Source organism: Petaurus breviceps, unplaced genomic scaffold, assembly GCF_028583685.1.
Source record: "Petaurus breviceps papuanus isolate PSGF00001 unplaced genomic scaffold, PetGlider_PUasm1.0 90895, whole genome shotgun sequence".
Taxonomy (NCBI): domain Eukaryota; kingdom Metazoa; phylum Chordata; class Mammalia; order Diprotodontia; family Petauridae; genus Petaurus; species Petaurus breviceps.
Window position 1 is genome coordinate 4,860,211 of NW_027187372.1, and position 13,021 is coordinate 4,873,231.

At 35.9% G+C, this 13,021-nt stretch overlaps 1 protein-coding gene across 2 annotated transcripts in view; it reads right to left on the reverse strand.

Annotated features, from left to right (window-relative positions):
• Positions 1–1,122: 1,122 nt before the first annotated feature.
• EDEM3 (ER degradation enhancing alpha-mannosidase like protein 3) overlaps positions 1,123–13,021 on the reverse strand; it is a 64,681-nt gene continuing 52,782 nt past the window's right edge. For both annotated transcript variants that reach the window (XM_069074416.1, XM_069074415.1), the window contains exons 18-20: positions 12,137–12,302; positions 8,870–9,055; positions 1,123–5,082 (exon numbers count right to left, since the gene is read on the reverse strand). In XM_069074416.1, coding sequence (XP_068930517.1) covers positions 4,676–5,082; positions 8,870–9,055; positions 12,137–12,302 — 759 coding nt within the window. In that variant the 3' untranslated portion in view covers positions 1,123–4,675. The remainder of the gene's footprint in view (positions 5,083–8,869; positions 9,056–12,136; positions 12,303–13,021) is intronic.

A 13,021-nucleotide genomic window follows, 5' to 3' on the forward strand; every position in this document is an offset into this window, starting at 1 on the left:
CCAGCAGGCAGACCCAGCAGCAGACTACTGCAGTAAGTCCAGACATGGGGGGATGAGGGCCTGCACCAGCAGTGAAGGAAGGGGATGTATTTTTGCAAAGATGTTCCAGATGGTGAAAATGTTGAAATCAAAACAGGCGTAGGTAACATATTGGCTATGGGGGACAAGAAAGTGAGAAGTTGAGGAGCAGACTTAGGTTTCAAGTCTGAAGAACTAGGAGAACAGTGTTGCTCTACAGTACAGGAAAAATATAAGAAGGTAAGGGTTTAGGGGGGAAAGGATCCAGCAAGGAAATAAGAAGGAACAGTCAGAGAGTAGAATCAAAATCAAGCGGTGTCCTGAAAACCTAAAGAGAAGAGAGGGTAACCAAACCAATAGCGTCAAAGGCTGGACAGAGGTCAAGGAGAAGGAAGATTTAAAAAGGCCAATGGATTTGGCAACTAAAATCATTAGTAATTTTGGAGAGAGCAGTTTTGGCGAAAGGAGGTCAGAAGCCAGATCACAAAGGATTGTAGACTGCCTTCTCAAGAAATCTGGCCACAAGGGACTGAGGAGATAGAGGACAGTGGAGATGGAAGACCAAGTGAGGATTATTTTCAGGATAGGGCAGACATAGACCTGTTTATAGAAGCATTCTGGCCTGATAACCAAGGTTCCATATCAAAAACATCTGCTAGAAGATTTCCAAGGAAATTATAGTATATAACATAAAGAACAATAGGCTGGGAGTTAGTTAAGGTACCAGAATTCTAGTCCTGGCTCTGCCACTAACTATGATCCTAAACAAGTCACTGCCCCACATCTAATTTTTATTAAGTAAAACAGCAAAATTTATACTGGAAACAGATATTATAGCAGAATAAAACGCTATTTAATACCAAAGAGTAACCACTTTGAGAACCACAGTGCTACTTGTTTAATGAAATACTAGCTGAGATGGTAAAAATGCCCCTTTTTTACTCTATTTTTGGAGCTTAATTAACTCCACAGGAAGTTATTTAAATCTGAACTAATAAAGGAAATGTGATAGGAACAGTAGGGAAACCTCAAGGCAGGATCAAATATATGACAATTTTCTGTAAACGTTACAAGATAATACTAAAAATTCAAAGGAAGTCTTGATTAGAATATTTACATATTTTATTAAATCTTTACAATCGGCAATTATAATCAAATACACAATTATATATACAAGGATTATATACATTTCTGCCCAGACTTTTACATCACAGTACAGTTTTCCTTAGAAATATTGTATACATTTATCACCAAACAGTAAAATCCAACAGTAGTGTTACAGCACCTGTTAGTACAGACATCTTTTTCATAAATTACATTTATAAGAAAATATACGGCTGTAAATTGGGCTTTTAAAAATGTCTTTTATAAAATCTGAACATACAATATTTCATTCACAGAATGTTTTTTTTCTATGTTCTGACTGAAGCCTTGTGCATAAAACAAACTATTGGAATATTTACTAGTTTTCTCATCCACCCCCACCCCCAAATTATGAACATTTGACTAATGCTGAGCTTTCTAAGTTGGACATTGGGTTTGGCAGGAGAACAAATGTTAATTTTATTGTAAAACAGTTGATAATGATAAATAAAATGATAAATAAAAGTAGACAATAAATATCTTTAAGAGAATAAGAATTGACTTAAGTTGGAGAGTGTGATTTTAAAACTCTTTAATTTTAACTAATCCAATATTGTAAGGAAAATGTTACGATGACTGGTACTGATACAAGACCTATATTGTCATTCAGAGTCTATAAAACATATACCCAAACAAAACCCCCCACTCAACCACATCTGATAAATTATAATTCTCTTATACTTGGAAGTTTCAAAGGAAAAGTACTGAAGACTGATGCTAATGGTTCATTGAACAGCTATGAGCAGGCTAAGATTCTAGTTGTTTTCTTTCTATTAAATGGTAAATGTTAGCTTTCTAAACGTGAAAATACCTGAATTAAGCCGTCTCCTTTTGTTTCCTGCCCCTTTCCTTCATGTCTAAATTTAATTTTCAGATTAAAATCCTTGATTCCAGGTTTGTAAACAGAGTGCAAATTCCTCCTGGTCAAACTACTTTTATGGCTCTGGTGATCACTTCAGCTCAATCTCCAGGCAGTCAACATATAACTGAGGTAGACCAGATGTTTTTAAGTTCAGGATTTTTTTTTAAAGTCTCCCAAATCTATAGGAAACACTTAATGTATACGAGTATGTCCAAAAAAAAAAAATCTTACGTGATACTGTTGGGGTTTTTTCTTAATGAAATAAAAGACTATTTAGTGGCAGTATGATAAATTGTTTAAGACCCTAATGCCAGTAAATTATAGGCAAAGACACAACTGGGCTATGTGAGGTGAACATTACTTATTATCCTAAGGATAAATTTAAAGACTGTAATTGTTTCAAGCAGTTGGCCTAATTTGTCAGGGTTTTTATTTGTTTTTAAATGATTCAAATCCCTAAACAAGTGAGCAAGCTCCTTCCAGACCTTAAATAAAGGAAAGAGGTCCCCCTACTGGCCAAAGGGAAGGAGGCATGGCAGCAAGCCGGCTCTTTCATGCCCCAAGATCCTGCGTTGTTAGGTTCTTGGTGGAAAATAATTTACTTTGACAATTCAAAAAGCTTAGATTCAGGAAGTAATGGCTCTAAGCTACAAAAATGAAAGTGATGCATATAAGGCTCCCATAATCAAAGTTTGGAAAACCATCTGCTCTTCCTCACCAAGCCCCAGCCCCTTAAATCAAGGCAAGTCAAGTATTATTAAGCTTCAGCTATTTTGGCAGTTTTGAAATCAAGATTGACAAAGCACTTTATCCCTCCTCCTTTATTTTGTGGTATGAAGCTTCATCTTCAAATACCAAATTTCACATGCAGAAAGACTAAAAAAAAATCTATTTTGGAGTAAGACTTAATTAAGGACCAATGAAGATCTTATTTGCTACCAATTTCTTTCTAAAGTGAATTCTCATTAGATTTAATTTACTCCTGCCTCATTTATGTTTAACTAGAATTTTTTAAAGCAATTACTTCCCCCCCTTACAAAAGAATACACCATTTATCTGGGATCTAAGTCACACTGTACATGAATATACATAACTACAAATGCTATACAGCTATTCTGATTAACAGCTGCATATACCGTTAAAAGTTCACCAGTACCACAAAACTGTACATAAAGAAAAAGTCATTTTGCCAAATGATAAAAGGCAGGTGGGGGAAAGGGGGCAAGGAAAGAGATTTAAACCTGTATGTATTATGAACTTTTAGACTGATTCATAGTTTTGGAAAGGATTACAAAATGAAGCCATGATTTACTGATGAACAAGATGTCTACAGAAATCAAAAGTTAATTAACCAAACACTTAAAACTGGTTAAATGTGGTCAACATTAGATTACCACAAAATGAAGTTTACTCATAAAGCTACGTGTTAGTTGCTATTTATTGTGTGAGTTTCTTCCTAGAGGACCACAGACACATTTTCTGGTACCCATCCAAGAATACTTATGAAAACATGATTCGACAGAAAACATGACTAGCCCTCATCACGTGACGACTTTAGAAAGAGAAGTCTTCAAAGCAAAAATACCAGTTATCCCGGGATTTCTATATCACCACCATAGTTTTATCATGGCTCTAATAAGCTGGACAAATGGAACAAAATGTAGTCAGTTGTTGGTGATACTGGCCTTATGGCTCAAATTGCATACTAAAAGTGTGATATATTATAAGGCTGATGATGTTCAGAGGTAACATCTTCAAGAGAAATGAACTGAAAAGAGACTTGTGGTCTAGTCTACAACAGAGAACAACACTAAGTTCTAGTGTTACTGAGTAGTTATAGCTTTAAAAGCTTTTACCATGGCAGGCCCAAAAGGAAGTCTGTATTGCAAAATTATATATTTTTTTTTGGCCCTGTTTTCCAAAAGTACTAAGCGACCGTTTTCCACATATCACAATGACCTTTTTGCCTGGTCCCACTTGATCGGCTTCCATGCAGAGAAATTCACTGAGAAAGCACATTAGCTTCACCTTTGGTTTGTATAAAAAGGGCAATGTCAAGAATAAAAACCCAAATCACCTTGTTCATTCGCCAATGAAAGAAACAAATGGAAATAATGAGCAAAAAAATGTTCTTAATATAAACATATTTGCTTTGTAACAAACTGTACCAATTTTAGTGGTGTTTGTAAGGCAGCACAATCCTGAATGTTCACAGCACTTACCTGCCTTTATCTTCAAAGGGCAACCCAACTTCCACCTCCCAAAGCTCTAATGCCAGGAGGTAATAAGGGCTACTACATTAACAGAATGCATTTATGCTTCTCCCTTTCAGTGGCCCCAATGCCCAGGAATGCCCATTAATTATTCCAAAATTGGAGATATGCTATCATTGTGTTGCAATGCTGCCATGTTTGGAGGGGAAAACAGCAAGTTCCCATTTCTTTCTAATGGGAAAAAGTTTTAAACAAGGCCAATCCTAACATAGCATGCACTGGATTTCTAGGATTTTTAAATAATCCAGTCAGAACCTGGTTCCTCATCACCATATTTAACAACTCCCACATGAGAGCCTTCCTTGGTATTAGGGTCTACTTTAACCAAAGTTCACCTTTTCTCCCTTTTTAAATACCCACCAGTAGATGATTTTGTGAGTCATAGTTCATCCTTTTCCATCATTTCAAATGCTTCTATATCTTCATTCCAGTCTGCTAATATGGATTCCATAGGCTGGACTTTATTATCCCAGCTAACATTAGGGCTAGACTCTTCCTCAGTTTTTGATTGTTCTTGAGGCTGGTTATCTAATTCTGTACATTCACTGTCATGGATTGTAGTCTTAGGGTTTTCAGTGGGACAAGAATCTTCTTTGGAAGACGAAATGCTGGCACTGTCCACATCAGCAGGAGATACTGATTCTGCTTGAGAAACTGAAGAACTTTCTTCCGCAGACTCCTGACTGACTGAACTAAGGTCCTGAGAACCTGATGTAGTCTTTTCAGATTTTTGATTCTCAGAGTCATTTTCAGAAGACTTTTGCTCCATGTTTTCTACTTCTAGATCTTTAAAAGAATGAAAAACAAGCTTCATGAGACTTAAAAGGCAGCACAAAGCAATAATAATGTGCTACTTTATACCACACATATCCTCTCCTCTCAAAGGCAAATTATTCCTTCCTGTGCAAAAATTTTAAAACGCCAAATGGTCTGAGAATTTACTCAGGTTAATTCTCTTAAAACTGCATTAACAATACAATTATTAAAATATTCAACATTATTTTCTAACCAAGTTCAGACCAAAAAAAAAGTATTACTTATAAAACTGAAAGAGGCAATCATCCAATGGATTAAAAAGGCTGCTTTGTGTTGGTATTTATCGGTAAAAAACCAAGTTAAAAAAAACTTTTGTAAAAATATTCTCAACACCCCACCCCATCCAGCCCTTCACACAAAAGAAGAAAACTTTATCAGATAAATAGCCCAAATAAGAAAGACCTACACTGATAAGAAAATCTCAAATACAAGAAAAGGGCTATATTTCTCATATTTTTGTAATAATGTAGGTATTTTCTTTTTAGCTAAAATTTCCATTATAATCCAGGTATAATACAATAACATTTAGGAGAGGCTTAACATCTCATAATTTTATTCTTAAGAGAAAAATCAAAGTGAGTATTGTTGAAGGGTCTTTTATATTCAAGAAAGAGAAACAAACAACCCATCATTACTTAGGTGGCAATAATGGTATTATTAATAATAAATAGCAGCTAACATTTATGCAGCACTTACTATATGTGTCAGGCACTGTGCTAAATGCTTCAAAATTATTATTTCACTTGATCTTCACGATAACCCTGGGAGGTAAGTGCTATTATTCTAAAATTGAATTCTATCTTAAATGTATAAATAGCATTCATTCTCAAATCCATATGGTAGTCTAAAAATGAGATTACACTTCTAGTAATGCCCAAAAAAGTGAAACCTTAATGAAAGACATAAAGACATTTTGAGTGCTATAAGAAAATGGTTGAAAAGCACTGAAATTCCATCTGTGGCTTCTTGTCATGTTTTGATGACAGAAAGTGCAACAGATTATTGTGCACAATGCTATGAGTGAAGAAATAAATAATTAACAAAATGCTTAATTGGAGAAATGGGCTCTTCCTTGGGTCTTAAGAAACATAAGAATTTATGTATCCTTATAATAAAAATTTAGAGAATGAGATACTAGGAAAAGATGCAACAGCATATCACAAGCAGATGTTTTCCTGTTACTTTCAAAATACAGAGTAGAAACATACATGGGACCAATTCAAAACTGAACTGATCATTATGCCACCTATTTAAAATTAGCATGGCAATGTTGAATAATAAAATCTTAAAATACTAAAACAACTCAAAATTTACATTGCATTTTAAGTTTAAGAGTATTTTTCCTCACTGAAAACCTGTGTGTTACCATTCCCATTTTTGAAGCGAGGAAACTGAGGGTAAGAGGTTACACGATCTGCCCGGTGGTGCACAGTCAGTGTTAAAGAAGGAATGTGAACCTAGGCCTCCTTACTTGAATTCAACCCACAAACCCAGTGCTCATTCTGGTAGTATACCATGCTGCCTATCACATTCATACAGGTCTGACGGAGTCCAAAAGTATTGTCTTTGAACAGGTTCCACTACAGTGGAGGAACAAATGAATGGCAACTATTACAAGCAACAACTTAGTTTAGCAACAGACAGTTAGAATAGAAAGGAGTCTACAGATAAATCAAAGGATAGTGGTGTCTACCAAGTTAAAGTTATTTTTAAATACTGTCAGTCATACTACTTTATTAAATCACTGTCCTGTGGTGTTATTTTTTGTTTTTTAACTACACTGATAAATACTGACATAATATATAACCTGTTGCTGACTCAATTATGTAAATGAATGGTTCTCAGAAGGAAAATAAAAATACTTAAAGATTTTTCAAGAATAAGGGATCTCATTACAAAGAAGACTTAAAAAGCTATTTTGCTGCATGTTGTGTGTGTGTGGGGGGAGAGGGACAATAACCAACCTTTCTCAATCTGAAAACCAGCACAACCTTTTTAAAAAAATCTAACAAATTGCAAAACTTTTTTATAAAAAGTATGATCAAAATATTGGCATTTATACACAAATGGTAAATAAAACAATATATTCATTAGTGACTTATACATGGACAGAGAATGGTGACAATATCTATTATAGTTTTCCTCTAAAAGGATATGTTGGATTAATAATGTACTGTTCCTGAAAAGGACATGAAAATTATTGAATTACATATAGCCAGATGTTATTATGGCATTTTTAAAAACAGCACTCAACTTGCACACATGAACTTGAGGACTATTCATTCAAGATACTTACTGCTATCAAAAATGTAGTTTGGAAGCATTTTACCTTTAAATATCGTTGCTGAAATTCCAAGGGCAGCAGAAAGGGGCAAGGGAAGGGGGAAAAGAAAATGCATTAACTAGTCAAAAACAAGAAATAATTCTTCATGTGTGAATGAATGAAAGAATGAATGAAAAGGAGGAATCCAAGACTTAGAACAAGTGGCCCAAAATGAAATAACCTCAGAAAACCACTTTGTTCTGTTCTCATTCACTGGTAAATATTAAGTCTTGGAAAAAATCCCAATTGATAAATAATTTAAGGTCAAAACAAATAAATTTCTGACTAGGCCATAGACAGATCAGCACAGAGAACCTACTTTAAAAAGGTCTCACCTGAAAAATTACTCAATTTAAAAGCTCCATTTGAACCTCTATTAAGCACTCTGGGATAAGAGAACAATCACAAAAGTGGATTATTTACAATTCTTCTTAACTGGCTAGAGTGAAGAGCAATAACCCCATGTGGCCTTCTGTTGATTCAGCTGTTTGCATTCTGAGGGCTACAGTAAAGAGTATATAACAAATACCCTACCTCTTCTGGTTCTCCTCTTTGGGTATGGAAATGGACAAATGTTGCAGATGATATCAAATGATACTAATACTGGGGCGGCTAGGTGACGCAGTGAATAGAGCACCGGCCCCCCCAGAGTCAGAAGGACCTGAGTTCAAATCTGGCCTCAGACACATGACTTACTAGCCGTGTGACCTTGGGCAAGTCACTTAATCCCAACTGCCCTGCCACCCCCCCCCAAAAAAAAAGCAAATGATACTAATATTTTAAATTTACAAGTCGCTTTTCTTTTCAGTGCATTCAGATTCTTAAAAACTACTTTAGTTAAAATAAAGTGCTAAATATGCTCAATGGCATTAAAGTGTGCTTTGTTTTGGATTTCAAACTTAAACTATTTGCAGTTGCAGTCTCTTTCCCAAGAGCTTATTGCAAAATTTAGCAGTCAACAGAGTGAGTATTATATTTCTATTATGAGAACCTAAGATAACTATTTGATGAAATGGAGTCTTAAGAGAAGGAACTATTATCATACTGACTCTAAAATTCGGTCATCTTGCTAGCAGAAAATCAAATTATAAAAGATGACTGAAAGAAAAGTAGACTCAGTGAAACTGGACAAAGAGTATCCAAATGACTCTAATCCCCTGTATGTGCATCATACATCCCTTCTATGAGCATACAAACATACCCAAACACTGCAACTAACATAAAGCATTGATAAAGATTATAATACCCCTAAAAGTTTGTGAAAACTAAAAGGCAAAAAAAGTTATTTCAGCTCATTCTAAGCACCAAGATATAAATATAGTACTTTAAAATATTTTTAAAATTTTACTCTATAAAGAAAATCCTGCAACTTACTTTTGTAATCAATCAGAGCTAGTGTTGACCTGCATAATAAGCCAGTAATTTTGCCCTTACCTCGATCTTTTGCTTTATCAGAGAGAAGCACTTCTACCTCCTCATATTCCTTGATTGCATCCAATATAATATTTCCTTCTTTATTGAATAAGAACAGCATGGGGATTGTAATGTCATCTGTATTCTTTCCATCACCAGCCATCTGGAAAAGAGGGGCAGTATCGCTACTGCTCCCCTCATTGTCATCTACCCAACGATAAATATAGCAAATTTGAAAACACTTTCCAGTAAGTACATATACCTACCATGATTTTTTGTCCCTTTGTCTTGTATACACATCTAGATCAAGTTTTTATGTTAAAAATCATCATAAACTCTTAGCTGAAAATTGAATGGGCACCAAGATTCACTGATTTTCAATTTATTTTTTTCTAGTTTCCACTTTCATAAAGGACAGAATAAAATTAATCGGCTCCCATCTACCCAATGATCAAAAGACTGATAGGTTGATCACCATTTTAGAAGGGGGAAAGATGGAAAAATCCAATGACTGATCTTCACATTGCCAGTAGCTGTCCTTCAGAGTAATTTACATCTTATTTTCCCCATGTTCCAACATCCCTGGATAACAGAAATACTATACAAGAATAGTTTTCATTTCTTCCCTAATTCCCTGTAGCAACTAGACTAGTATATGATTCTGTAGAACACATATGAAATAAAATAACTGATGAAACAAACTTAAATGTTTTAGCATTAACAAGTGCTATGCTCAATATAAAAAGGAAAACTTTACTACATTTGCTAAATTTTAAAGTGTTTCTTAGGGAGTGAAAGCAATTTTTTAAAAGAAACACTAACATAAATGTTCGATATTTTATAGTCACAAGCAATTTCATTCACACTGAAGATGTAAAAATGATTCTCTGATGAAAATGGCCTCAAGGGAGAATAAACAATTTAAAAAAGCATCAGACTAGGAGTCAAGGAACCCATGTTTGAAAGTCAGTTCGGCCACTTTATCCGTATGCCCTCGAAGTCAGTTAAGTTCTTTGGGCCTCCCTCATCTTCAAAGTGAGAATGTTGAACTAGAAAGCTTAAAAGCTTTTTTTGTTCTCAGAGCCTATGACTATGAAGAAAGATGGTGGAACAAGTTACTACATGAAATTTCTAGGGACTAGAAAACTAATTCATTTTTTTCCGCTTGAAATGAAATTCTCAAATTCTATTTGAAAAAATGTATTTATCCTGACTATGGATTTTTTTTTTTAAGTAAAGAAATGCATTTAAATATTCTGTACTTTAAGTAGTTTTATTTAAGTTGAGGATATACAAGAATGGCAATATTAATGGCAAGAAAGCAAATACTCTGATAAAAATCAGCTCCTTAAGAATCTGAGGGCTATGATGCTGAAACTCTAAAAGGGCTCTCTGAAGGACAACAGGAAACGAGAGCAATGCCATTCAGCTAGACAAGAAACACAAGTGTTTGTACTTAAAGGAAGAGAACAGAGTTTGCAGAGTTAGCTAAATCTAAGTCAATGAACCTGATTCTGTCTCCCGGCAAGTGTACACTAAAAAGGCCACAGTGACCCCAGGAAGTGTCACAGTTTTATCTGAAATAGGCCATGGGAGGCTAAGTTCCTTTCCTAACAGGGTCACCGGGCTGTAGATCAGGGAATATAGCAGACAGAGATGGAATTTATGTCAAATTTAACAAACCATATGACTATATTTCCTGCTGTTCTTGCAAACAGGACAGAAGGCTAGGTTCACAGCCAGATATATCTGGAAGGGGTAGAATGGCCCAAATCAAAGAGTAGTCAATTATCATCCACTCTCAACCTAGAAGGAAATCCTTAGTGGAGTCCCTCAGGATTTGTCCTTGATCTTGGGCTATGAACATATTTCATCAACAATTTGGATAAATGTATAGTATAGATGGTATGCTTGTCAAATTTGCAGGTGACTGGGAAGGGCGATTAACATGTTGGGTGGCAGGATCAAAAGGGCAGCAAAAGCTCAATCATCAGTTCTTGGATTTGCTTTAGAAGGGATTCTTGTAGGATCCCATTCATGTGCTCCTGCCTGCTGCTCAAAGAAGTACCCAATTGGGCTAAAGAGATCCACTACAAACTGAGGTTATCTAATATGACCGGGGCTGGCAATGCTTTTGTTCTTCTGTGACTCATTCTCTTGAATGCCCCCAAGCAGCTGCTTGTCTCTCCTCCCTCCTCCTACAACCCCTTTCCCCTCCCTCTCTGCACACACTGAGATAAGAGGCTCCATGGCTTTCCCTCCTTCTCCTCCCCTAGTTTAGATTTCAAAACCATCTACATCAGCCTGTCTTCCTAGTCCTCTGCCACAGCCTGTAATGAAAAAGTCATCTTTGTCCTTGCCAAAGACAACCTTCCCTTGTACACACTACCCAATCTCTTGTAGAAGCTTGTTTCATCATTTTTCTACCCTTCAACTATCCAATCTCTTCTTAATGTCTAGGATCTTGCCTGGTAATGTTCCTAGATTTCTCCCAACCTTAAAAACATTTCACTTAACCCTACTATCCCCTCAAACTACTGTTCTACATCTCCCTTCCCTTTTTCTGGAAATTTACAACCCAACCACTCAGCTAAAAACTGCTTTCTCCCTGTTCATAAACTTCAGTAGCTCCATCCTCTAAGTCTCCAAGAGGTCCTTACAAAGTTCTTCACAATCTGGCACCAACCTACATCTCCAGGCTTAGTTCACACTACTATGCTTTCTATGTTCCAGCCCAAGTGATGTTCTTACTTTGCCCAGAGCACAGCATCCCCCTGCCCTCCTCCATACCTTTGGTAGGGCTATCTGTCAGGCCTGAAATACGCTCCCTCCTCACTTCCATTTCTTAAGACTTCTTACTTTTCTTTAAGGCTCAGCTCAAAGGCCACTTCCTACAGAAACCTTCACTGACCTGGGTGAGATAAGCTATGGTAGCTAACAAAAGAAATTCTAAAAGGACTCGTCAAAAATCTTTGAAACCGATGTTCTATAACATCCTTTTCACCTATTATGGTGCTTAAGAATGTTGAAGATACCCGAAGATAAAAATATCCTGTTGCTGAAATGTTCAAATATGTATAGGCTTCCCTCTGTAGTCACTGCCTCCTTCTTAAGGACATGGCTGAGATATCTGTTCATAGCAACTACCAAGATCAATCCCCCTGGTGAATCAACTCATAAAAAAGGATACATTCAATTTACAGGAAGGACATTTTATGAAGGTCCCTAAGTCTTTTAAAGTTACATGGGTGACCATCTGCTCGAGTAATAAGAGGAAAAATTGCTTACCAATAACAATGCCACCAACTGCTCCAGCTTTTTGGATGTTTCGAGCCTTTTCAGCAAACATGCACTGGCCTCTTTGCATCAAAGCAATTTTCCCCATCACTACCTCGGGGTTAGTGATCTCTGAACAGCCATTGTACGGTTTACTGCTTGCAACAAATCCTCTTGTCTATTTGAAATATATAACGAGTGATTAAAAATTTGGTTAGAAGACAAAATTCTGACTCTCCAAATAACTCAAGTAATCATTAAATATAACACTCGAGACTTCATGAAAAGAAGAATTTTGACAAAAACTCATTTCCTTTGCATACACTGTATCACATCTGTACATTTTAAGCTAATTGAACTACATTCTGTCACAAGACCAAACTAGAAAATATCTGGTTGTTTCAGGGTACTTATTATTCTCATGCCTGTATTGGTCAGATCACTACTGAAAAACTGCCATCAATTCAGCAACTAATATATCACTGTGCACAATCTAGGTGTTCAATAAATATTTGTTGGGTTTAATTAATTATGATTTCAAATGAGATCCTGGTAAACTAGTTTATCCAGAAGAAGACAATCAGGATGACAAGGACTCTAAAAGCATGGCATGAGGAAGAATACTTAACAGAGTTTAGGATACTTAGCTTTGAAGATGAAACTAAGGTGAGACATGAAAGCTTGTCTTTAAATACTTGAAGGCTAGCATGTGGAAAAAAGAAATTTGTACTTGTTCCAGTGAACAGAACTTCAGCAGAAGTTAGAGAAAAGAAGACTTCAGATTAATATAAGTTTAATGTGAGATTTCATAAACTGTTATCAGTTTGGTAAAATCTATAAACATACTATATTCTACCAAAAACACACCAACATGTTCAAGAGAGGATGGGCTTTAAG